General features: G+C 38.2%; 3 protein-coding genes and 1 pseudogene across 4 annotated transcripts; 3 read left to right on the forward strand and 1 right to left on the reverse strand.

Annotated features, from left to right (window-relative positions):
- The first annotated feature begins 626 nt into the window (after positions 1-626).
- On the forward strand, positions 627-4703 carry LOC103947511 (wall-associated receptor kinase-like 22). 2 transcript variants are annotated; one of them, XM_048578379.1, is made up of 4 exons: positions 627-962; positions 1617-2814; positions 2923-3042; positions 3239-4703. In XM_048578379.1, exons 2-4 carry the CDS (start codon positions 1908-1910, stop codon positions 4432-4434), a joined length of 2223 nt encoding a protein of 740 aa, XP_048434336.1. In that variant the 5' UTR covers positions 627-962; positions 1617-1907; the 3' UTR covers positions 4435-4703. The 2 variants fall into 2 exon arrangements, with proteins under 2 accessions (XP_048434336.1, XP_048434337.1); XM_048578380.1 differs by having other exon boundaries at positions 1681-2814.
- A 4077-nt stretch (positions 4704-8780) lies between these two features.
- On the forward strand, positions 8781-10139 carry LOC125474561 (annotated as a pseudogene).
- A 1848-nt stretch (positions 10140-11987) lies between these two features.
- LOC103947394 (protein DETOXIFICATION 41) lies at positions 11988-14826 on the forward strand. The gene is made up of 7 exons (XM_009358299.3): positions 11988-12352; positions 12699-13243; positions 13457-13543; positions 13666-13961; positions 14053-14171; positions 14261-14347; positions 14453-14826. The coding sequence occupies exons 1-7, from the start codon at positions 12041-12043 to the stop codon at positions 14522-14524; spliced, it is 1518 nt and encodes a 505-aa protein (XP_009356574.2). The 5' UTR covers positions 11988-12040; the 3' UTR covers positions 14525-14826.
- A 4497-nt stretch (positions 14827-19323) lies between these two features.
- On the reverse strand, positions 19324-24167 carry LOC103947393 (pentatricopeptide repeat-containing protein At3g59040). Its single transcript, XM_009358296.3, has 7 exons — positions 23954-24167; positions 22993-23305; positions 22584-22874; positions 22139-22387; positions 21450-21574; positions 21213-21311; positions 19324-20235 (listed from the first exon to the last, which is right to left on the reverse strand). The coding sequence occupies exons 1-7, from the start codon at positions 24010-24012 to the stop codon at positions 19617-19619; spliced, it is 1755 nt and encodes a 584-aa protein (XP_009356571.2). The 5' UTR covers positions 24013-24167; the 3' UTR covers positions 19324-19616.
- Between the last annotated feature and the right edge of the window lie 2684 nt (positions 24168-26851).

Genomic DNA, 26851 nt, shown 5'->3' on the forward strand with positions numbered 1-26851 from the left:
AAATAAAATATTAGTTTTAAAGGCTTGTCATTCAAGCAAATGTGAATATTTTTTTAGTGTTTTCCTCATATTTGAGAGTTTCGAACTCTAGATCTAGCTTGCTCCAACCACTAAAGTAGTTAAAAGTATAACCCTGCATCAAAAGTACCATGTCAGTTCAATTTCCCCACCCCAATATGATTTGTGTACAAGAAAAAGGAAGCAGAAGGTCGTCTTCTTGCAAGGCTCGTGGCGTAGCCTCCAGTTGCACCACCAGAAACGTTGGTACACCCGAGGAAACCTGATGCCAGTCCTGCCTCGAAGGTGTAGCTTGGCAAAGCCAACGAAATTTGTGAAGGCAAGAAAGAACATCAAGTTTGGCTCCTCATTTCAACAGATTTTTCATATTTTCTATCTTAAGAGTGAGATCATGTAATTTGACAACCTCATACAACATCTTTAAAATATTTTAATTTTATACGTTTAGTTATATTTTTTTTTTCAGTTTCATATATCTGTCAAAAAATCTGTTAAGTTAACATGATGGCATATCACTGTTAATTTTGCACCATGTGAATAAAAAATGATTATTTAATAAAAAATCAATCTATATTATAATTAAAAACTAAAAAAAATTGAATAGGGGATCTGGACAAAGCTTAGCCCGATAACCCCATCTCTTCCTCCTACCAATGATGCAGCCGTCAATCGCCCTTTTCCTCCTCTCCCTCTACCTCACCTCCCGCCACCACTTCCGGGCCTAGAAGGCTCAGCCCAAGCCCGCCCCGCCGAACCACATCCACCACTGCGAGGTTCGATTTCTCCCCGAGTTCTTTGATGTGTGGGATTTGTTAAGAAATGGAAATTTCATGGTGCTAAATGCTAGAGGGATTGTGGGGTTTGGACCTGGGAGGGATTTGAAGGTGTTTCCATGGAAGATGGAGATCCAGAGAGAGGGGAAGCTGGAGAAAGAAGAAGGGAAGGTTACGTTTCAAATTTTTAATATTTAATTATTTTGGTTCACCACATCACCAAAATATATTAGTTTTATATTTGTTACATCAGCAATTAACTGTTTAACTAACAAATGTATAAAATTGCAATAAAATGAAAAATCATGAATAAAATTAAAATATTTTAAAGATGTTGTATGAAGTTCTAATAGCATCAAACCTAAGGGGATAAAATGTAATTTTATCTTTTTTAGTTTGTTCTAATTTTTTAGAAGCTGGAAATTAATCACATTTTAAAACAAATATTTGATTGATCCCTCCAATCCTTTTCACATACTTTCATGATTTTTCTTCAGTTTCACTGCTATTTTTATAATTTGAATTTTGACTATATTTATTAGCATATTTTCAGCATTTCACTGGAAAGTCACCAAACTTGTAGGGCCATTACAAAATAAAGATTTTAAACGAAAAATCTACGATACTGTTTATTTTAATAAAAAATTATATTTTTACATTAAAATATCAAACTTAATATTATTTATTTTATCATTTATTTTATTTTTATATATGGTGAAAAAGCAGAAAATACAACAATGAAACTTTAAAAATTATTTGAGAAAAATCAGCATCACTCATATTCTAACGCCGCCCTAATCTTCTGTTCTGTCGTGGAAGGTGCAGAGAAATCAGCATCACTCATATTCTAACGCCGCCCTAATCTTCTCTTCTGTCGTGGAAGGTGCAGAGAAATCAGCATCAGTCATATTCTAACGCCGCCCTAATCTTCTCTTCTGTCGTGGAAAGTGCAGAGAAATCAACGGGAAAGTGCTGAGGACTAACTATATATCTATGCACTTTTACTTCTACTATGAAGAAGGTTGAGAGTTGAGGATCATTTTCTGTGCTACCTTACTCAGAGCTTACAACTAGAAACCGCCGGTATAGGTAAACAGAATACGAAAAATAACCAGAATGGTTGTCAAGTTGCTAACTCATATTATTCTGTTTACGCTGTTGCTGCAGTTACTACCAGTATCATCATCACAGAAACCGCCCATAGCAAAGCCTAACTGTCAGTCTCATTGTGGAGACATTGAAATCCCGTATCCCTTTGGAATTGGGGCAGGTTGTTTCATTGACGACTGGTTCCAAATAATCTGTGACAACTCTACTGGCAATCCCACTCCTTTCTTGAACCGTACTAATCTGGAGGTCCTCGAAATTTCTGCTGAAGGAGGTACGCTAAGGGTCACAAACCCGATCACCTTCTCAAATTGCAGCAACAAGCCAATCAACCGCCAGACGGCCAACTTGGAGGGCAGCCCTTTTGTGTATTCAACAAAGAACGTGTTCACTGCAGTTGGTTGTGGTTTTATGGCCACGTTCACCTCAAACTCAAATGGCTACTTCATTTCAAGTGGATGCAAGTCCGAGTGTGACATTTCCATAAATAAGAGTAACGGTGCCCGGCATAATGTATGCAACGGTGTGGACTGCTGCCAGATAGCCATCCCTTCATTTCTCTCTGCTTTCAATACGAGTTTCCAGCCTGATGACGATAAAACACGAAGTTCATGCAATTACGCATTCTTGGTAGACCGCAAATGGTTTCAGGGGTATGCCAACAATTTAACAAACATTTCTGCCATCAGCGAAAGGGACAATATTCCTGCGGTGCTTAAATGGAACATGTTTCATTCCACAACTGAAGTGTTTGGAACCTTTTTGGAAGTAAATGCAACGACAAGAAGCGAGTACCCAATCCGGCCTCGGTGTGTTAGCTACCATGACAACTCTTCCGCATATGGATCCTCAAGGCTTGATTGTACCTGCGGAGGGGGCGCTGAAGGAAATCCCTATCTTCTCGACGGATGTCAAGGTAAACTCGAATACCATTTTCAATGTCTAAAGTTCTTTTCTTTGTGTTTGGAATGAGTTAGTAGGTGATTGATGATCAATTTAATTTTTTCAATACACATTAATCCAGACATCAATGAATGTGAGGTTGGCAAATGTTCCGAGCACCTAGTATGTGTGAATCAGCGTTCGGGTTACAGATGCGTGAGTCCTCCGAAGAGCAAATCTCCCGTCAAAGCCATCATTATAGGTATGTTCCTGCACTATACAGTATAATTTTCTGCTTTAATAATGCATAATCTAGAATTAACAAAATGATTTGGAATTTTGAAGAGCAAAATAAGCAACCATATATATAACAAATCTCAGCAAATGAAAAAACGAAATAATCTTTGCTTATGTATACACACACACACTATCCTTTCTAATCTTCTTCAGTTATTCAGGTATCGGCAGTGGTCTTGGATTCTTGTTACTGCTCCTTGGTGCCTGGTGGTTGCATAAACTCATAAAGAAAACAAAAGCCATTAAACGCAAGAAGAAGTTCTTTAAACAAAATGGTGGTATACTATTGGAGCAACAACTGGCGGCTGGTGAAGTAAATGTTGAGAAAATTAAGCTGTTCAATTCACATGAGTTAGAGATGGCCACAGACCATTTTAACATCGATAGAATTCTTGGCCAGGGAGGCCAAGGTACTGTTTACAAAGGAATGTTGACGGATGGAAGAATCATTGCTGTAAAGAAGTCTAAATTAGTTGATGGAGGCGAAATTGCGCAGTTCATTAACGAAATTGTCATTCTTTCGCAAATTAACCATAGGAATGTGGTTAAACTGTTGGGTTGCTGTTTAGAGACAGAAGTACCTCTCTTGGTTTATGAATTCATACCGAAAGGGACTATCTACCAATATCTCCACGAAGAAAATGAGGAGTTTTTATTTACGTGGGAAATGCGCTTAAGGATTGCTGCTGAAGTTGCAGGAGCTCTTTCTTACTTACATTCAGCAGCAGGTTTTCCAATTTACCACAGGGACATCAAGTCTACAAACATACTCTTAGATGATAAATACAGAGCAAAAGTTGCAGATTTCGGGACTTCAAGATCGGTTTCCATTGACCAAACCCACCTCACCACAATAGTACATGGCACCTTCGGGTACTTGGACCCAGAGTACTTCCAATCAAGTCAGTTTACGGATAAGAGTGATGTGTATAGCTTTGGAGTTGTCCTTCTTGAGCTATTGACTGGAGAAAAATCCGTTTCTCTAACAAGGTCACCAGAAATCAGAGGCCTAGTTACATATTTTAATTTTACAATGGAAGAGAATCGTCTGTTTGATATTATTGATGCTCGAGTTAAGGAGGAGGGTGTAACGGAAGACATACTATCAGTTGCTAACCTCGCAAACAGATGCTTGGAGATGAGTGGAAAGAGACGGCCTACGATGAAAGAAGTGGCAATGGAGTTGGAGAGGATTCAAAAATCAGTCAAGTCTTCTAATAATCTGCAACAAAATTACGATGAGGTCGAATATGTTAGAAATGACGTAACTGGTCCTTGGGATGTTACATCGACAGGGTCGTGTTTGGCTGGAGGTACTACTCCGTCAAAAGATTCACTACCACTACTATCTTACTGATCACGACCAGCAATTGGTGGAAACTGGAGATTTCCCTGATCTTGTTTTCGAAGCAAGAAATTTTTTTTTTTTTTTCTGGTTTTAATCAACTTGTTTAGTGGTGTCTGTATGCTCCGATTGTTCTTGATGTTTTATGTGCTAATAATTTTGATGTGTCCGACAGTTTTAGCTTCTCTGCACAAACTGTTATTAGCAGTCTGAAAAGGTCGTATTTTCTAGACTCTTCCTGTTTAAATAATCTAAATCCTAGTATGCTATTGTGTTTTCCACTTCTATGTGGTTTAGTTTTCTGTTTAAATTTCCACCACCAGTAATCAAAAGAAGGGTGACATTTGGCAGCCTATTTCCCTTGGCTGTCAAATGTCAAGGGGCATTTGGCTGAGAACTTTCACAGTCAAGCTTCAAAATTGGTCTGCTCCGAAATGTTTGAATCAATCCTAGAAAATAAAGGAAAATTACACAACTTAAAAACTTTAAAAAAATAATAGGAAGATCAAAGTTTGGAAATTAAGGGAAAGAGAAGAAAAGTCTGGTAAAACTTCCTTAAGACAAATTATCTTATTGCCATAGTTGCTTTTGTGGGGTTTGGTTTTTTTGTCTCCCCACCCCACGGTATTTGTACTACCTTTTTCTTCTTCATTAGTTTAGTAAGCGTAAGAGGCCCCCCCCTTTATTAAAAAAAAAAAGGTTAAATTGGATTAATGGTTCCTGTAGCGAGAAGGTAATCGGAAGATAGCTCCCGTGGTAAAAAAAATTCGGATTTAAACCCTCGTGGTGAAATCCGTTAGGATTTAAGCCTAAAATTAACATCTTCCTCATCTATTTGTTAACCCATTCAACGTTCGTAACCAAAAGAGGAAAAAAACTCATTCATCCAAGGCTATGAATTTGTTGCCCCTGGCTCCGTCTACTGCAGCCCCCAACTCTATGCCAAGCTCCGCCCCGAAATGGATGCTGATAACTCCTTCGCCGATGTGGTGCGTCTCATCTCTTCCTTCCTTGCTTCCTGATTTACAGTTTGAGATCTTATTCAAAATACATGAATTCGAATTTCAATGAATCTGCCCTTTTGTTTGCTTTGTTTACTGTTCAACATAATTCCATGAGGAAATTCAAATCATTGATCACATTGGATATAGGATTTCTGGCCTTCCAAATTGCTTAGTGATAAGTACTTAATTGGCCACACTGTTCATTATATTTAACCCAGGGATTTGAAATCTTGTGTACATGGACTGGATTTGAATAGTCAATCGTTTACGTTGCCATAGATAATCACGCTAGTGGCTGTAATCCTCCGGCGAACTATTTGTATCGTAATAAGTTGGACATTCTCATTTTGTATTGTGCTGAACGAATTCATAGCCTTGGATGAATGAGTTTTTTTCTCTTTTGGTTATGAAGGTTGAATGGGTTAACAGACAAATGAGGAATATGTTAATTTTGAGCTTAAATCCTAACAGAGTTCACCACAAGGGTTTAAATCTGAATTTTTTCACCATGAGGCTATCTTCCGATTACCCTCTCATCACGAAGACCGTTAATCCAATTTAGCCTTAAAAAAATAAAAATATAAGTGGATAATAAATGATACATTACAGGAAGCATGGCAAAACCGTAACCAAATCTTCAATATTTCTTCTGTGAGGATAATTCTGCACAAAATTCTCATATGGGCCAAAAGAAATATTTTCATATAAAGTTATCCCGATATATGAAATTTTTTTGTTAATATTTTCATATAAATTTATCCCGATATATGAAATTTTTTTGTTATCACTACATGAAACTCGGCCACGGTCCACGTACACTCGGATGAGATGGTAATCCTAACATGTTTGATAATTCAGAGCCTTGAGTGTTTGATATGGAATATATAGGTTATATAATGACTCTGGGGCAAAGTTATAAAAGACGTTAGGTGTTAGTCATGTGGTGGGTTGGGCCTAGCATCTAGGTGGCTAGGTGGGGCCTATTTATACTTACAAAATACATAATTGCATTGAGATACATAAATTGTAAAACAAAATGACATTTAAATTAAAATATTATAACATATTGAAAAATTAAAGTATTAACCAGTCTCTTATAATTTAATAAACAAACATAAAATTCAAAAATTAAAGTCATCGATTTTCTGTCTAAATGAGAGTCGCGACATGGGGGTGCCTAGACGGGCTAGGTGGATGCCTAAGGAGGTCTAGACACCCTTTCTTAATTTTCAAATGCCTAGGAATTATTCGGGACAATGGCTAACCGCCTAGCACCTAAGCGGGGCCTAGGCGGCACAAGGCAGGAGTTTTTAGAACAGTGCTTTGGGGAAATTCAGAGAACATATTAGTAGTGTAAAATCCCATCCCCGGATTTCACTCTTTAAAATTACGTATTTCGTATTTCCCAGCGAATTGATCATCGCAACCACCTGCACTTGACTCCACGACCCTTCCTTTACCAATTCCACCCCAAACCCGATGAGATTTGGCCACCTTTAGTGGTACACAGAACCCACGGGTTCAAGAACCCTTCGTCGGCGATCCATCGTTTATGAAATGTTCTCCATCAACCACCACCACCCTCAGGTGTCTCTTGAGCCCAGAAACAAACCCCAAACAAGTTTAGGGGCGGCAGAGCTTCGAATTCGACAGATCGAGGTTCACCCATTTTTCTGGGTTTCTGACGATTCGAGGGATTTTCTGGCTACTTCCCAGCCAAACTGGACTTCGGCCCAGGTATGAAAAATGTTTCCCTTGTTGAGTTGTACATTTTGCAAAATTTGGTGAATTTTGGAGTTGGTAAAAATTTGTGGTTTCCGTTCACTAGAAACCGCCACCTGCAGCAACACATACGGTGGCGCGTGGTGGGTCGACACTACCTTTTTAAGTTAAATTCAATGTCCTGATTTCAGATTTGATATCCGTTTGATGTGGTTCAATACTTTGAACCTATTATTGAATATTACACCACTTGATCATTTTATGATTTGACAATCCGACCGTTGGATTGTCACTCAACTTTAATACGTTATAGTACATAATATTTGAGGACGTTAAAAACTGATAGATTGGGAATCTAATGTACGGATCTTCCCAAATTAGATTTCTAAGTTTGTAAAATCAAACGTTGACTGCCACTTAATCTTAATGATTGGCAGAGATCCAACCGATGGATCGTAATGAAATTTTAGTTAGTTCTTCTAGAAGAGTAGTGAGACTCTTGGGAAGTTATAGATCAGAAATCTGATAGGCGGATGTTCTGGTTTAGATTTCTAGGGTTGTGGACCCTACTTTCGACCTTGATCGACGATTGGCTTTTTAGTCAACTAGCTCAAGTTCTTCTAGCGTGTTGCTGATCTTAAAGTGTTGTTGAGATTCCATAGAGCTTATTAGGCTTAGCATGATGACATGTCTTCCTCGAATAACATGCACCCGATTTACGTACTTATGGCATCACATTATGTTATACTTGTTTATTTTATGTGATTTAACGTTTGTATTGAACTTGTTGTGGAGTGTGGTTAATTTGTATGTTTGGCCTGATGTGATGAAATGTGAGGGCTAGTAGTGGACCATGAACCCATTGTCATGGGATTTGTCGCTTCGAGACTTGTTTCACATATTGTATCATTATTTCATTTCTCGTTTTGTTGAGCCCTTCTAATTGTGTACCTTGTGCTTTGTTCCATTTCTTGTTTCGTTGAGCTTTTGTATTTTGAGTACTTGTTTCATGTCTTGTTCTTCGAGCGTTACTATATTCCTTGGACTTCCGTTCGGTTCCGTTGAGTGATCTGGAACTAGGTTTCCACTGGGGTTCTGTTGAGTGGTCTAGTTTCCTATTCTGTCTCAATTTCGTTAAGTGGTCCGGAATCCCACATGATCCGCAATTTCGTTGAGTGGTTCGGAATCGTATCCAACTTGGATTTCATTGAGTGGTTCGGTCCCAAGCCTGTGAAAGTTTATCTTATATTGCCGACCCTAAGCCCGAATAAAGAAGGAGGTGGACTCTGTCAAGTAGTCAACAGCCAAAACTCATTTTTCATGGCGAATTCTTATGATCTAGATGTTATAATTTGATCATATGATTTCCAAAAGTTATGGGATTGACTAATGATTCCTCCATTCAATCTTGAACAACTCTGATGAAATTTCTTTCTTTTTTATTTTGGCTGATATTTTAATTTGAATTTTAATTATATTCATTAGGATACTTCAGCCTTTCACTATCAAGTATGACTACTATACCAGATGATGCAGAAACAACATGAATTAGACAATAAAATAAGAAAATCTTGACAATACTTCTATCTGTAATAATACTTTTACGGCCCTCCTAAAAAGAAGAAATCTGCGATGAAACCAGTGGTTACAGGTACACCTCTGTCCCCTCAGTTGACCTGGAATAACTTTCAGTGGATTCAAAATGAGAAAATTTTGAACAGTTCACTAAAATTCTCAAGAGATTAGCTGAAGAATTAGGTACTTTTTTGTAACATGTATTGATTTATGTAGATATTGGTGCAAGCTTGGGGCTATTACTTCTTCTTGCTGCTCTATGGTGGTTATACAAGGTAGAGAAGAAAATAAATAACAGTAATTGCCGAGAGAAGTTCTTCAAACAAAACGGTGGCTTATTGCTCGAAGAACAATTGAGTTCCGGTAAAGTCAATGTTGAGAAAATAAAATTATTTGAACCAAAGGAGCTAGAGAAGGCCACAAATCATTTTAATGTGAATAGAAAACTTGGCCAGGGAGGCCAAGGTACCGTTTACAAAGGAATGTTGACAGATGGAAAAATTGTTGCAGTAAAAAAGTCCAAGGTGGTTGATGAAGGGAAACTTAGAGGCCTTTCATTAACAAGATTGTCATTCTTTCCCAGCTTAACCACAAGAATGTGGTTAAGTTATTCGGGTGTTGTTTGAGGATAAAGGTTCCTCTACTAGGTGTATGAATTTGTTCCAAACGGTACCCATTTCGAGTATATCCACAAAGATAATGAAGAGTTTCCGCTTACGTGGGATATGCGCTTAAGAATCGCCACTGAGGTCACTAGAGCCCTTTTTCTACCTGCATTCATCAGCTTCCATTCCCATTTATCATCGCTATACTAGGTCCACAAACATATTTTTAGATGACAAGTATAGAGCAAAAGTAGCTGATTTTGGAACTTCAACATTTTTCCATTGATCAAACTCATGTGACCACACAAGTACAAGGCACTTTTGGATACTTGGATCCAGAGTACTTCCAATCAAGCTGGTTCACAAAAAACTCCAATGTTTATAGCTTCGGAGTTGTCCTCGTTGAGCTCCTGACTAGTCAAACTCCTATTTCATTCATAAGATCGGAAGAAGGGAGAAGTCTAGCCACATACTTCATTCTTAGAATTGAAGAAAATCGTCTGTTTGATATCGGTTGATGTTTAAGTTACAAAGGAGGGAAATAAAGGACAGGTTGAGGCAATTGCTTGCCTTGCAAGAAGATGCTTAGACTTGAATGGAAAGAGACGCCACTCGATGAAAGAAGTTGCAATAGAGCTGGAGGACATTCAAAATGGACAGATTCTGGATTACGTCCGAATTTTCTGTCTTTCAAAAGTTCTTGCTAAAAGTCCATAATCTACTTCGGCCCAAAGCTAAAGGACCACAAATCTGTTTTGATTGAGAAACCTGGTCCACCCCAGCTTTTAGCATTTGTGGAAAGCGAGATGACTTTCACAAATCATTTTTAGCCTCTTACGCATTCGTATAAGTTAATTCTGTTTGACTTGGTGAATTTGGTGGTTAAAAATAAAAGGAATATGTGAGTTCTATGGGTGAAAATCAGTTTCCTTGTGAATGCCCACAATTTTTCTCATCAAGCAAATTCTTTTAATTTTTTTCTGTATTTGTTTAAACTCTAAAGATGATATGTTTTGTACCTGTTTTTAATTTCTCCTGTATTTGTTTATTTTTCTATGGTTGTTCTGCTTATTTCATACCTGTTTCTATTGAACAATCTTTGATTTATCAGAATGAAAAATTTGAAGCCATTTTATAAATGAGGTTTCTTATACATATTTTCCTAATTTTATATTGGAGGCAGATTTGTGACAACACTTTTTTACACAAAATTTGACACATTTTTACAAGGAAACAATAAATTTAATTCAACAGTCATATTGTTTCGGGTCTGGTTGATTTTGAGTGCACATGATATTTGAAAAAAGACCTAAAAGATATGCTTGCATCATTGAAATACATTACGGAATGGGTCCTACAAAAAGTTGTGTAAAAAATTATGTAAAAAAAGTAATATCACGGCTCTGCCCTGTCTGTATGTGCATATATATATATAAGCATGATGTTATAAAAAAAATTCAGCAGAGTGGTTATAAATGGAAAAGAAAAGAACATAGAGGTCCTTCCAAAAACTAGTTGGATTTGTAAAACCCATTCAATATAATAATGGTTTGTGAGACCATAATTCAAATATAATTTCTACAAAAATGCCACGGTCAACATGGCATCTAAGATTTCAAAGTACACAGGAGTTGTGAAGTGAAGGTGTTAAAGTTACGGCCCCCTTTAAACCCCTGATCACAACTACCAATTGCTAAACCCTACCTAATCAGAAAGAAAATGCAGTTTAAAAAAATGGGTGCTGACCTTACCATGTACACGTGCTTACTTAACCCACCTTTGGATAGAAGCATCGTCACACCTTTCCCCCAAAAGTATCATTGTCCATCGAGCTCCAACACAAATTCAATGCTCAAAATAAATGGATTTGACTTTAGTAACCCCTTTACAAACTCATATAGTGAATTACCCTGTTTCGCAATAGCTGGTTTTAGTAGTTTTGTTTTACTGCGATCCGATTTAAAACTCTTCTCCTTTCTTTTAATGTAGATCAATGTAGATATCTTAATAAAAATAAATAAAAACCTTGGTTCCAAATATAACATTCTTTTTACTAAAAATACCTTGTTTTATCGTCAATATTGTATCAATTTACTATTAACTCGATACTATATATCAATATTGTATTTATATCATTTCAGTATTAGCGATAAAGTGCATATTAGCTTTCGAAAACAAGGCTAATTAAGTTGGTGGTTTTGTAAACTAAAGCCAATTTCCCACAAAAAAAAAACTTACAAAAATTGAAGAAAAAAAAATATAAGAAAATTGAAATGTCCAGTAACCTAATGCACTTTTCCTTTGAAAAGAAAAACCTGATGACATTGGGATCATCTGACAAGTCGCATTGAATTCAAGCTTGTATTTAGGCAACACTGCCTTGAAATGTGAATATTTGAATTATTTAATTTCGAAAAATCAAATAGATTTTACTTAGGTTTATGCATGGTTTGGTGAAACTAAATGACAAAAAATAGGTAACTTACTTGCAACTAAACTTCTCTTGCTAAGAAGACACATGTACAAACTGGTAGGCACCAAACAAACATATTGACCGGTAGTTCTACCCTAGTGTCTCCTCTCTCCCTTCCATTTTTCTACAAACTGTAACAGGGCATAAATATACATAATCCCACTACTCCTCCCAGGTAAAACACACACTCTCTCTCAGTGTCATATCAAGTAGTGGTGGCTCAGCCGTCGGAGGTTACCATGGGGTCGCAGGAGGAGTACCAACCGCTACTCATCAGGCTCGATTCACACTCCCAGATACCGAACTTGTCGTCCAGTGCCATTGAAGAGTTTCTGGAGCACAAGCCCGTGGCGGTTCGATGGTGGCCTAAACTGGTGGCTTGGGAGTCGAGGCTCCTCTGGATTTTATCCGGTTCATCTATCGCTGTCTCTATATTCAACTACATGCTCAGCTTTGTGACTCTCATGTTTTGTGGGCACCTGAGTGCCTTGGAGCTTGCTGGGGCCTCTATAGCTAGCGTTGGAATTCAGGGTCTCGCTTATGGTATCATGGTAAGTCCTCTAGTTTAATGTACTTTATAAATAAGGATATTAGCACATTCCAACATCTAATAATCCTGAAAATGCACTATCCTAACTATTATGTTGCGCAGATAATAGTTCTCTGATTAACTTATATGGCACAATTTCATCATGTTTTTTCATACGCTTCGGTATAGTATTTGTGTTTTCCCTTCGCGCATGAAAAACACACAAAGTATTCGATTAGGAGTGATGACAGAAACTAAACCGAGAGTGCCCAACTCTCGTTACATTACTCGTGTGGCCGAATTTCATCTTTTCTTGTGTGGTTGGATTAACACTTTTTGTGTTCTTAATTCTTGGTTTGGAATCAAAGTTGGGAATGGCGAGTGCTGTCCAAACAGTGTGTGGGCAAGCATATGGAGCCAAACAACTGCCAGCAATGGGAATCATATGCCAAAGGGCAATCATCCTGCATTTGGGAGCAGCAGTACTACTCACATTTGTGTACTGGTGGTCAGGACCAATCCTTATAGCCATCGGCCAAACAGAAGACATAGCAGCACAAGGTCAAGTATTTGCCAGAGGAATAATCCCACAGCTCTATGCATTTGCCATAAACTGCCCCCAGCAGAGGTTTCTCCAAGCTCAGAACATTGTAAACCCTCTAGCTTACATGTCACTCGGGGTCTTCCTCCTCCACATTCTGCTCACTTGGGTGGTGGTTTATGTGGTGGACTATGGGCTGACGGGGGCGGCTCTGACACTCAGCTTCTCTTGGTGGCTTCTTGTCATCACATATGGAATTTACATTCTTGTCAGCCCCAAGTGTAAGGAGACTTGGACTGGCTTCTCATGGAAGGCTTTTAGGGGCATTTGGCCTTACTTTAAGTTGACACTTGCGTCCGCTATCATGCTTTGGTAAGTACAAGATTTTGAGAAATATGCCAAAATAGAACCGGTTACACATTTAAAATAAAGAATAAACATGCATTGTCTGGTGTTCTGATTTTAAGATTGATTACAAAACTAAAACCGGTTATATTTTTACGCATTACGTTTTTTTTCCTTCTTCAGTTTACCATTCACTTAAAATATTTTTTGCTTGCAATTAACTGTTGGGTTTTATGGTAGTTTGGAGATATGGTACAACCAAGGACTAGTGCTGATATCAGGGCTTCTCTCCAATCCGACAATCTCTCTAGACTCCATTTCTATTTGGTACACCTTTTGTTAAAGCAATCCATTTTTTAACCTTTTTACTTTTACCGTTCAACTTGATAATTTTTGTTAACTGCTATTTGACATCTAACTTTTCATTTTCTGATGTGATACAATTCCAGCATGAACTACTTGAACTGGGACATGCAATTTATGTTAGGCCTATCCGCGGCAGCCAGTGTTCGTGTTAGTAATGAGCTTGGTGCCGGTCACCCGAAGGTGGCCAAGTTTTCAGTGTTTGTAGTGAACGGGACGAGCATATTGATTAGCATAGTCTTCAGTGCGATTATATTGATATTCCGAGTTGGATTGAGCAAGCTTTTTACAAGCGACGCTGAAGTTATCACGGCAGTATCTGATTTAACCCCATTGCTCGCCATCTCTGTTTTCTTGAATGGCATTCAACCTATACTCTCAGGTATTGAAAAATGATGGAAGCCGTGGAGAAGCAAACTAGGTTTGCAGGCACTATCAGCATCAATTCTAATTCATGTTGTGTGGAATTTTAGGTGTGGCAATCGGAAGCGGATGGCAAGCTGTTGTGGCGTACGTTAACCTGACTTGTTACTATATTATCGGTCTTCCGATTGGATGTGTTCTAGGCTTCAAAACTAGCATGGGAGTTTCAGTAAGTAGAATCTCACCTCACTTTTGCTAGTAAAGTGATTGCTTTGCTTTGTGAGTGATGGAAAATGATGAACTTTTGGTATTTTTCAGGGTATTTGGTGGGGAATGATCATTGGAGTTTTTCTACAAACAGTAACTCTAATTGTTCTCACTGCAAGAACAAACTGGGATTCTGAGGTAATTTAAGTTTCAAAATTTGTGGAAGATATAATTATCATTGAATATATAGAGACAGGAACTGCATTTGACCAAAAGTTCTCACCAATGATCATGCTTTTGTAGGTTGTAAAAGCAGCTGAACGATTGAAGAAATCTGCAAGTGCAGAAAGATTAGACTTGGTGACCGATATATAAGGCTGCTGTGAAGGTTTCTGAACTTCATTTCACGTGCGATTCCTGTTCAAAATCCTTTGATTCGACAGTGCATTATGGTCAACGAGAACTAGCATAGATGTTTGTTACGTTTCTTTCTTACCCTGCACACAACTAAGCAGATTGTTGCAATTTTGATGATTTAAGGGAAAGAAAAAGTCCTACTTGTTTGTGGCAGTAGAAATTTCTACCAGGCATAATTTCAGTAGAAGCTGCACTACTAGAATCACATTGTGCTTGTAGTTAAACTGCTACAACATCAAACGGTTCCATTCTGTTCTCCATCCGTCTCACCTCGAATGGTAAAACGAAGGGTGGCCGGAATACTGAGCCAATATAGTTCACAAGCGGCAAAACGTACTGGCTTAAGCTGGTGATTATCGTCAAGATTGTTTGATTTGGTTTGTTACCAGATGCCTGCATTTCCTTATATTTCTCCATCATCTTCTCGATATTGTTTGTCTTAGCCTTTGATCCATGTCAGATGCATTTACATATGCGGATAGCATAGTCACATAGTCGCATAGGACCAACGATCAGGGTTAAACCTGAAGCAAAAACAAACAAAAACAGGGCTATTTCTACCCTCTTGCAAAAGCATGTCTTTAATTATCTGTCGAAGGAGCACACTGCTTTTGCCTTGCGATACTTGACATTACGACAGACAACCACCTAATGAATTATGATTCTATTATGTTGGAAAATTTCAATAACAAAAGAGGAATACAAAAAAATCCGATCAGTCGGCGATATCGAGCGACCGGTACGATGAAGCGAAAACCCCGTGATTAGAGCTTCTAACGTGGGCAACCAGTCGATCGGCTGGGCCAAAAGCACGAGTCGCACTCTTTGCCTTGGTCATACCGGTCCCTCGACTTGGTACGGAGAATTCAAATTGTCACGCCCCGATCTCAACATACATCCCGAATTGACATGTGACGTCACCAAATATTCGTATCTCAAACATACCTTGCCTTCGGGATATGGCAAATCACAACTTGAGAATCGAATCGCAAAGTAATTTTTCGTATACTTTATGGTTGCATCTAACCTCCTCGTTAGACTGTCTACGTACCCTCAATAGGGATCAAGCGATTCCTAGTTCATCATTCACAAAATCAGACGTTTATCCCACTGAGTTCAAGCAGAAAAGCATGGCATTACTCAATCATTTATTATAACCTGACAAGATGAAATTCCTAGACTCAAGCTACATAACAAACCCCCATGAAAATCATGATATCTCATCCATCCAACATATAAATCATTATGTCTCATCATGATATCACAATTGACAACATACATCATATTTAAGAGTCGACGAAGCACAAAACCATTCTCTAGCCACATTAATTAATTAATCTTATCAAAATAATAACAATCATTCCCATATCTTCTGAATTCATACCTTATGAAATCATAATCGAATCGTAGAAAATCCCGAAGGAGTCACCCAGACGTCCAACAGCTTTTCTAACCCAATTGACAAGATTCTCGAAACCATTGTCACAAATATATAAAAACTAAGGCTAGAGTGACACAGCTAAGCCAAGTCTGCTAAAGTAACCAAACAGGAAGTGGCCCCCCATCGCGGATTAACCAAGCAAAACCACCCATGCAGTAACCAAGTAGGCAATGACCCTCTATCGCAGATTAACCAAGCAAAGTCACTCCTACACATCTGTTAGGCAATAATCACCTATCGTGGATTAACCAAGCATGATCTATAGAAAATATGGTCCCTTATCGTGGATTAACCAAGTAGGACCATGATCCCCTATCACGAATTAACCAAGCAGGACCAAGATAACCAAGTAGGTAGCGACCACCCATCGCGGATTAACCAAGCAGAGTCACACCTACAGAACTATTAGACAATGATCACCTATCGCGGATTAACCAAGCATGATCACCCCTAAGTGTGTGTATATGGCCATATCAAAGATATAAGGATCGCATATCGTGGATTAACCAAGCACGATCCATAAATAGTATGGTCCCCTATTGCGGATTAACCAAGCAGGACCATCCATGTACCACTGCTACATGGTGCAGGAAATTCAACACACAACCTACCCATAACTCAACCTCTATGGGTTACAACGTAGTCACTACACCATCAACTTATCATGGCCACCAACTAATACGTCACACAAGCATATAAATTCTACAGAATACTTCTAATAGGATTCTAAGATCACATAGTCATAGCATTTATCATACCTATCATTCACATTGCTAAAAAGGGATAATTAAACACACATATATTACAATCATCAATACACAAGCCAAATCATGTTTAATAAATGTAGGTCTATGGCTAAATACATAAAAAAATCACATTTCAAAGGAAATTACATTTATAAAACCAAGTCATATTCACAAATGATATTAATATAAGAAATTAAGGTAATAACCATATCACATATATTCAAATCACTCTCTAACCAATGTGGGTCCACTAGACTTCACTTAGTCTCCTGTGGTACCAATTTTAGTATCTAGAACATTTCGAGACATGTTGACCAAAAGTCAATTCTCGGTTAACTGTAGGGTATACATCTCCATGTAATTTGATATGAAAGATCCGCCCATCAAATTTTGGATCCGTAACTTCCTAGGGTCCTCATTATTCTCATAGAACATCATACTAAAATCTCATCATGATCCGACGGTCGAATCCCCGCCAATCACAAATTCATGTGGCAGTCGATATTTTATTTTATGAACTTACAAATCCAATTTGAGGAGATCCATACGTCAAATTCCCGATCCGTAAGTTTCTAATGTCCTCAAATATTACGTGCTATAATGTACTAAATTTTGGTGACGATCCAACGGTTAGATCGTCGATTCATTTAATGTCCAAGTGGCGGTCTCTATCAAAATTATAGTCATACGATGGGATTTCATCAATCGAACGTCACATATGGAATCAGGGTATCCAAATTAGTCTAGGAAGGGCAGGTGGGGTTCTGGCCCACGCGCCGCCGCACGTCGCAGCCAGCTGCCCCATCTCGTCGAAAAATTCAACTATTTCCAAAAATTACCAAATTTTACAGGCAAGTAGATCTCAGTGAGGGGAGAAATTTTCATACCTGGGCTGAAGTCCAATTCGGCCAGGAACCACCTAAAATCAGCCTTGATCCGCCGGAACCCTATAATTGGGTATTCCTTAAATGACGGATTCCGCCACCGTGCACCCGTGAACCCGCCGGTGCTATCTCACAAATTAGAGGTTAATTCGTGTTAATTTTTGAATGAATATGGAAGAGAATATGATGTTGAGTCGGTTCCAGGTAGTGGGTGGCTGCGATTTGCCGGAAAAATGGCCTGAAAAGGCGTCGGAAATCATGAAGAAATCAAGTCCGGGTTGCTGGTCAAAGGGGAATCCGGGGTTTCCCCTCCTTCTCGCTTCTCTCATTTCCCTCCTTCCTCCCTCTCTCTAATTGGGCCATCCACTCCTTCTCTCCTTTCCCGATTGGAGGCAGATTGTCTGCCCTCCTGTTATGGTGCCCTCCTCATACCCTACTATTTGTGCAGTCACGGTTAAGCCACGTCAACATTTTATATTCCTATTGTTTTTTGTCTTATTATCTCTATAAATAAAATCAATATAAAATGTTGACGTGGCTTAACCGTGACCGCACAAAATAGGAGGGCATGGGAAGGGCACCATATTAGAAGGGCAGACAATCTGCCTCCCTCCCGATTCACTGCACCCTCCCCCTTTTCTCTCCCGTTCTCTCTTCCTCCTCCGTTCCTCTTCCTCTCTCCTTCTTTTCTTTTCTTTTTTCTTCTCTAGCTGCCATTTGGCAGCTCTAATTTCTTTTTCTTTTTTTAACAACCACTCACATGGTTTCAGTTTTCAACAATATGTGGTCGAGGTGCTTTCCAAAAAAAAAAACATATGTTGTAAATATAAACACGTTATAATTAATAATACGAAAATCTTAATTTTAAATAGTGAAATCCAAGGACGGGATTTCACACAAATTCTCACATTTTTGAATATATGGTGGGAATGGGGATCCTCTCTGGATCGTCATTGTGAGGATCCTGAAGATCCTTCAATCGTATCCGTTCATCGTATATCATGCGGTTAAAAATTATTGTAAATTTTTTTATTTAAAATTGAATATAAACAGTACCTGAACAAAAACTAACCGCACGATGTACGATAAACGGACACGATTAAAGGATTATCGGGATCCTCACAAAGAGGATCCGGAGATGATCCTCATTCCTTTTTTAGTAATAATGAAAAATTAGTTAAATTTGGAACGTGCCTCATTAACCTAATGAGGAGTCTGGTGAAAATTGTTGTCCATACGTCCTTATTTTATGGGCATGTGATGCCACGTGACATAAATTTGTGCTTCGTAATTTCGACACTGGTATGGCTATCTGACCGGTCACAATCAATTTCAATTTATAATGGAGCACTGCCTCCGAATGTGGATACTTGACTATATTTGACTTAGGTTTATGGATGGTTTAGTGTAATTATTAAAGAAAAATCAGGTTGCTGCAGCTAAACTTCTCTTGCTAATGTCACGCGTTTATACACTGGTGGTCACCCAGCATTTTTGAATGGTAGTTATACCTTATAGTTTTCCTCTTTCAAGACCATCAGATGGTGGTGGCTCAGCCGGCTGAGCCACCACGGTCGACGAGAATTAGACATTTTACTAACCAGATTGTTACAAAGTTTGATGGCTTAAAGGAAAGAAAAGAGTCCTACTTCTTTCACAGAATGTAGTAAAAATTTGCACCAGACATTTTGAGTAGAAGCTGCAATACTTGGATCACAAAATTGTGCTTGTGGTTGTAGACATTAATTAGGCTGCTACAAAATCGAACGGTTCCATTTTGTTCTCCGTCCATCTCAAAGAGCAACAAGATCAAGGGTGGCCGGAAAACAGAGCCAGTATAGTTCACAGGCAGCAAAATGTACTCATTTAAGCTGGTCTGAAATGATATCGCTCCCACGTAGTATTACTTAACTTATATTCTCGACTTAATAACCAAGCCTGAGTAACGTGACTATATCACAAATTAGAGTATCCCAACTTTACAAATCTGCAACTGCAAGTAAACCCTCAAGGTTTTTCTCGTTAACCCCATTGAGATAAACCAGTTCATGTTTTTGCTCCGCATTTGATGAAGTGACCAGTGAAGGACCATCTAATTCATCATCATACTTTTCATCCTCATCCTCACTATCATTCTCATCGGTAGGCACCAGATACTTACTAGATCCTTGTTCATTGATACTCTGATCCAAATTTCCTACAAGCTGGTTAGCCACCTTCTGTTCCTCTGCTGTTTTCGCCAAAGACAAAAGGATATTCTTTGCTTTCTGATCAGGCGGAAGCCTACAGGATTCCATTTCCTGGTACCAAACAACAGCACTGCCAAAATCTCTGTTTTTTCCATATGCATCCATGATTGTTGTCAAGATTGTTTGATTTGGTTTGATACCAGATGCCTGCATTTCCTCATATTTCTCCATCATCTTCTCGATATTACTTGTCTTAGCATACCCTTTGATTAATGTCCCATAAGTGACGACATTGGGTTTAAATGCATCTTGTTTTATTCTTATGAAGAATTTCTCGGCACCCTCCATGTCAGATGCATTTACATATGCTGACAGCATAGTTGTATAAGAGCACAGATCAGGATTAAACCTGAAGCAAAAACAGACAAAAAAAAGAGGGATCACTATCCAGATCATAGAGTGTAAACTTTTAGGGATAGGGCTATTTCTGCCCTCCTACAAAAGCATGCCTTTGATTATCTGTCGATAGACCACACTGTTTCTGACATACTTTTGACATACGATACTTGACATTATGACTGAAAACAGCCTAATAAATTTGTGGTTCTAACAAACAGATAGTAGAACCATAAAGTGCATTCAATTACACAGGTATTTCACTCCGGCAATATGTGTGAAGATACTAGGTGAAGGGAGAGAAGTAAGGAATGGACTGATGGATGCCAATTGAATCCAATAGTAAGGAACGGACTGATGGATGCCAATTGAATCCAATTAATGTTGACTGGTTTGTAGAATTCACAATCTGATCTAATAATGATCAGTTTGTGGAAATGTGAGTAAGTTGATATGCATGCTCGGATACATAAACAGAACAAATTCAGCATAAAACAAAATTTTAAGCAAACGGGATGGACACAGGCAACGCATGTCATATATACATGAAAAATCCTGCTTGCAAATGAAACTTATTTAAATATCTTATCAAGTATGAAATACTGACATCATCCAACGCGTAAACTTCAGTTAACCTATAACTTCCAAGTCCCAGACTTCTAGGTCCTAGAATCTAGGATATGTGAACCCAACAACTAACCGGTCTAACCTAATATGTCAATGTAACCACTTATTTGTAAATTCATTCTGATAGAGCTAGACAAGAAAGAGACACTAGCGTAAATATTTTATAGGTGAAACCTTTTCTTATCCAGTTTTCGTTATTAGGTACTATCCCACAAAGACTGCACATGGTGCTAGGTATTCATTTATAGCAACTAATCAGCACAACAACAATCCTTTGCAAACCAAAACAAGAATATAAGGTTTAGCAAGTGCAACTCATCGTCGACTATAGCATAATCAACATGAAGGTACTGAGAAATATACCTGTCCCTTCTCATGCTTTTAAAAACTGTTCGAGCTTGGTCCACCATTCCTGATACTGCAAATGCGTCAAGCAAAATGTTATAAGCTTTGCGGGTTGGTCTGCAAAAGAGAGAGAATGGTGGCAATTATAGGTTTCATCAATGGTGACGAATCAATGTCAAGAGTTGAAAATCCATTTTTAAGTTTCAAACACTTCAGCTCCCTGTATGACAAGAAAAAGTAGCATTAACCCTGTACCTGACACCAGCATCAAGCATCTCCTCAAAAACAGCTAAGGCTTCTTCCTCTCTTCTAGCTTTCCCATAAGCACTAATGAGTAAGGCATAACTCACTACGTCAGGTCGGAGACCAGCTCTTTGCATCTGCCATTAGAAGTTTCCTTTAATTTCTGATGCATTTTATTACTAACAATAAAGCTATTACTTGAGCAGCATGATAAGATATTAAGGTCACGGAACTTCAAGTGGGTAGTTTGTACCAATTTCAGCAAAACGAAGTAACACGATAAGCATGAGAAAGGGGAAAATACAGGACTTTTAAGTCTGCTTTGATCAATAAATTTTGTCAAATCTCTTTCAGAATTATACAGAACATTGATATGTAACTTTTACATGTGATTGGGAACCATGTAAAATCATAGTTAAATCTGGGTGATAAAAACGCATCGGTTTTCATTAAGGTAACTATTTTTTAAATTAAACAGGACATCATTGCTGCAAGACCGGACATTCTTCTATTTCGATCATAGATCAACCAATGATGCTTAAAAAAACAGACTAAGGAAACTATTTTTCTTTCTTCAAAACAAACCAGGAAAATATTGCTGTAACCGTATTTTATAATTCTAAAGCATACTCTAATAGGAAGGTTTAGTATGCTCTACCAAGCTGTACGACTAAGTATTAAGATATTTTCCCAAAATTTACCTGGTTATACATCTTGGAGACTTCCTTGTAATTATTTTCAAATGACATCAAGCTATTATAAGTAACCGTCGATTGTGGAACCCCTCTCTCAGACATCATTGCGAACATCTTCCGAGCTTTATCATAGCTCCCAGCCTTCTTATACATATAAATCATCATGTGGAACATCTTTTGGTCTGGATTTAAAGGTGATTTTTCCTCATTTAGAAGAGTCTCAAATATTTCTTCAGCTTCCTTGAACTTACATCCCTGTATTTCAAGGTACCATGTGAGGCAGGTAGAAAGACTCCAATGAAAGCATGCATATTGCTCAAATGGCAGCTATGTCATAAATATTGAAGATGCCGGCATCATCAAAATGTTGTCAGCACTAAGCTGAAAATTTAGAATTAAGATTTAATCGATGTTTTTAGGGACACTGAGTTTGGCTAAAGAAGGTTATTACCTCAACAAATATCTTTAGTATTATTTGATATGTCACAGCAGATGGTTCAGGGCCAGAAGACTGCATCCTTCTAAATATTGCTTCAGCATTGTTATATCGGCCTCCTATTCCATATGCTTCCATAAGAGCAGTATGAGATATTACACTTGGTGGATGGCCTTTCTGATTCATCAAACTTAAAAGCTTCTCAGCCCTCGTGTAGTGCCCTTGCTTTCCATAAGCTGTTATAAGCATCAGGAAATCCATTTTGCTGAAGTCCCACCAGTTCTGAGTTTGGAGCCATTCGAGAATCTAGAAGACAAAGAACATAAGCAAACAAGTGATTTAATCACCAAATAAAATCAAGTACTTAAAGAAATGCGCTCAGAAACCGAATAATTGCACAACAAAAAAGAGCATCTTTACATACCTGGCTGACTAGGTTCCATTTTTTCAGTTGCTTAAATCTAACCAAAGTTCCAAGGACAACATCCTTGGGAATAGTCTTGTCCTTCAGCTTTTCACTTTTGAGCACAGACACTGCAGAACCTGTCTCCTCAATTTCATTCATAAGTCTCCTCCAGTTCTTCTGCTCGGCTTCATCAGCAGCATCTTTGAAAACTTCTACCTTCTTCCTTTTCTGCAAGAACTTTCTTGGTGCCAGCATGCCCATACAAACTATCCCCACTCTTCCACGCACCTTGAGATTGGAACCTATAGAACTTGTGCATTCTTTCAATTTACTGAAGACAAAAACTCACAGAGTTATTACTGATATCACAATGAACACATAAATCATCGAAGTGCTCTCGAATTAGTAAGTTCTATCAAAAACATGATCGTCCCAGGTTAATGACAATAGGAATGTACAAAGTCGACAACTTCCACTTGCGCAAACAAGCCAAAGGCCACACCACAAAGAATAAACTACTTAACACTGCAATTAGAAAGATATAAAATAATGTAAATGTACTCTTATATGTATAGTATATGCTTGCACGTCTTCGACTTTGAGTTATATGACTCCCTACTTTGATTCCAAAGACATAAAGAACCAGCAAATTCACCTTCAACCCCAAGAAATGCAGCAATTATGCAAGACAGGAAAAGTATAACAGCCAAAAAAAAAAAAAAAACCTTTATACCAATCTTTCAGAATTTTGAATCAAAATTGAAACTTTAGTTAACCACAGTTCCCTGTTTGGCTGCCTTCATAATTTCATAGCTGAAGCATGCAACTTTCTAAGTAAAAACAACCCAGAACCCCAAACAGGACACTAAAAACTCGAACTTTACAACCCGAAAAGAAACCCAAAAGCTCAAATGTCAGATGGGTTTCTGAGGGTTTTGCAGGGGTTTAACAAAAGGAGATGAAGGAAAAACAAACAAACCTCCAATTATCCAAAGGAGCTGATGAAATAAAGGGCCTTAAGAAAAGGGTTTGAGGCATTTCTCCTCTGGATGTCTCTCAGAAGTGATTGAACCAAAGCTGAGTGTCAGTGGAGTTGAAGGGGATTTCTGAAGAAGGTGTGGGAGCAGAAGACTGTCATTTTTTTTTGACAAAAATCTTATCTTTTCAGAGCGGGAGTGACTGGTAATACAGAGAAAACCTGAAAGTTATGGACATACACACAAACAATTAGGCCTCGGACCTCAAGGCTCAAGGCCTGTTGGGCTTTGGGTTCTCCTTTTGTTCTACACCATGATTCTCTCCGGACCGTCATTTTTTATAATTGTACGGTCGAGATTTAACTAAACATTAATATTTTTTGGACCTGTAAACGAAAAATTGTTGTTTGACTTGTATAAATAACGAGTTGAATGTCGTTTATAAGTGTTTGGCCACAAGCACATTCTTTAAAGAGTAATTTATCGATTTTCCTCCTAACTTATACCCCACTACCCATATCCCCTTGCCTTTTATTTTGGTCAATATATTCTTGAGCTATTATAAATAGTCAATATCCTTCACTAGTACATCTCATCTAACGTTTTATTAAAAGTTTATCTCATGTTGATCATTAATGTTATTTAAATTACACAAAAGAAATCAATAGTGCGATACAAGTTTACAGAGAAATCGAATAAATAATCTTTATTAAAATCACATCAAGAATTTTAGTTACAAGGATTTCAAACTTTTTTGTCAAATTTTTGGTTCTTTGAAAACGGTCTTAGCTATTTTCTATACATACGATATACTATGCTTTTAGCTATTTTAAAACATTTAACCTATTTTAAGAACAATTTAAACATAGATGAAAAATTTTTGGGTTACGCTACACTTGTCATTCAAGCCGCCATAGGTTAGGCATAATATCATAGTGCTAGTGCCTAAAATTACAGATCTAAGTAAGCACAGTCATTGTGACGACTCGTCCCAAATTGTTATGTATAATTTCTCCCCAAGTATGTAAAATGACGATGTTGCCCTCGTTGGCTTAGTGAAGTGGACGTACGTATACAGTTTTAAATCAATTTTCCCGATAATGTAATTAAATCGTACTCGACATCACGAGTGCGTTGACATAAGTTAGGGCCGAATCGGACTAGTAACGAAAAAGTTACGAATAAACGAATATGTAAATGGGTAGGATTATATTTTAGGATTGACTATACTTTGTCCACTAATCACCTTAACTCCTACTTTATTAGGCCCAATCAAACTTTGGGTTTGTTTTATTTTTTCTTTGGGCCAACTAAAACTTAACTCTCTCTCCCTTTTTCTCACGACATCCTAATCAGGGCTTATTACCATTTTCTTCTGGTCAATCCCGTACACAGACACACACACGTACGCATACCCTTACCCTTTCACCTCTTCTCGATCCTTCTCCTTCGTCCATACACCCAAGAGCACACCCACACTCAAACTATACCAAAACTTCACGAATCACTCGAGATTTCCACCTTCACACTCATCTCGAGCTCTAGAATCTCATGATACCATTCGTTAGGTGAGTTAAAGTGTTTTAACTCGAAGAATCATAACCTCCGGTGATGTGTCTTTTTGGCTCTGACGTGATCGTGGTCTTTTTCCAAGGTTTTAAGGCTCAAGGAGGTTTCTAATCAACTATATAGGGACCCTAGGCTAGTTTTGGAGTAGTTGGACGTCAGGACACACGAGTTCAAAGGATTCCAGTTTTGGCCGGTTTTTCCAAGGGTTTTTCCGACCATTTTCCGTTGGTTTTTGGACTCTTAATAGAAACCGGCGAATACATACGACGGCTCCTGCGAGGTCCACCAGAGAAGAAGGAGAATATTCCATTAACTTTAACAGAATATTCTTATGGCGTCAGGTGAAACATACCCCGAGGACGAGCATGGACAAGTGAGATTAGGGGGGCCACAATTATATATCGTGGTTTCCAAAACATTTTTAAAATGATTTATGCTTTAAATGCCATGTCGAAAATGAGTTGCATTTTAAGTATTGCATTATTATAAATCGTGAAGTATATCGTTTAATGATGCGGAGGTTCAGGTAAGCTTCAGGTGAGTATATTGTGATGGTATTGGTTGCATGGCACATTGTTATACATAAACGCATTTAGAGCTCATCATTGTTGCACCCTGGTGTTAGTGATCCCGCTCGAGGCCAGGACACAATCATTCACATGATGTTCACCTCCCACACCGCACGGTCACCTTGGATCCAAGTTTGGTGCCAACCCTGTCGTATAGACCACAATAGGTAGATCCAACTCGTTGGTGACCCGTGATTATTTGCACAGCCTTCACATGATCGTAGCTCTTAAGCGTACATATTTACACCCAGCCATGTCGTACATACCACAATAGGTGGTTTCGACTCGTGTGCTAGCATATATTGATGAGCTATAGGTCTAGTCGTACATATCACATTAGGTGACTCCGACTAGCATATTATTTTATATTGATTTCACCTAACTTACATCTTTTAGTGCTGAAACGTTATGGCAAGGCATACTTCAATTTTTATTGCCCTTGTGCATTGGTATTCGTATATATATACGTAGTATTATTTTCTGGAACTATACGTGTTTTATAGTGAGGGGTTATTATGTTCAGAAAAGATAAATGTGTTTTCAAACATTTTGTTTTTGCCCATTCACCCTTCTGTTTTGCGCCCCTCCAGGTCTTAAGTAATTGTACATCTTGGTGGCTCACGAGGACTTCTCGGTGGTTCTGACAATCTACTAAATAATTGTAGGGATCTTCTCCCTGTTTGTACAATTAATACTTAGTTAGTTCGATTGCACTTTCGTTTACCTATGCTTTGATATGTGTGTATCTTATACCTGATCACT

The sequence above is a fragment of a genome, unplaced genomic scaffold (assembly GCF_019419815.1).
Source record: "Pyrus x bretschneideri cultivar Hongxiangsu unplaced genomic scaffold, Pyrus_bretschneideri_v1 Contig12, whole genome shotgun sequence".
Classification (NCBI taxonomy): Eukaryota; Viridiplantae; Streptophyta; class Magnoliopsida; order Rosales; family Rosaceae; genus Pyrus; species Pyrus x bretschneideri.

Coding starts and splice junctions, on each gene's coding strand:
- LOC103947511 (XM_048578379.1), top strand. CDS start 1,908: ATGGTTGTCAAGTTGCTAACTCATATTATTCTGTTTACGCTGTTGCTG. Junction 2,815..2,922: donor TCTTCTCGACGGATGTCAAG/GTAAACTCGAAT, acceptor ACATTAATCCAG/ACATCAATGAATGTGAGGTT. Junction 3,043..3,238: donor CGTCAAAGCCATCATTATAG/GTATGTTCCTGC, acceptor TCAGTTATTCAG/GTATCGGCAGTGGTCTTGGA.
- LOC103947393 (XM_009358296.3), bottom strand. CDS start 24,012: ATGCCTCAAACCCTTTTCTTAAGGCCCTTTATTTCATCAGCTCCTTTG. Junction 23,306..23,953: donor GCTCCTTTGGATAATTGGAG/GTTTGTTTGTTT, acceptor TTTTGTCTTCAG/TAAATTGAAAGAATGCACAA. Junction 22,875..22,992: donor AATGGAACCTAGTCAGCCAG/GTATGTAAAGAT, acceptor TTTGTCTTCTAG/ATTCTCGAATGGCTCCAAAC.
- LOC103947394 (XM_009358299.3), top strand. CDS start 12,041: ATGGGGTCGCAGGAGGAGTACCAACCGCTACTCATCAGGCTCGATTCA. Junction 13,962..14,052: donor CATTCAACCTATACTCTCAG/GTATTGAAAAAT, acceptor GTGGAATTTTAG/GTGTGGCAATCGGAAGCGGA. Junction 14,172..14,260: donor AAACTAGCATGGGAGTTTCA/GTAAGTAGAATC, acceptor GGTATTTTTCAG/GGTATTTGGTGGGGAATGAT.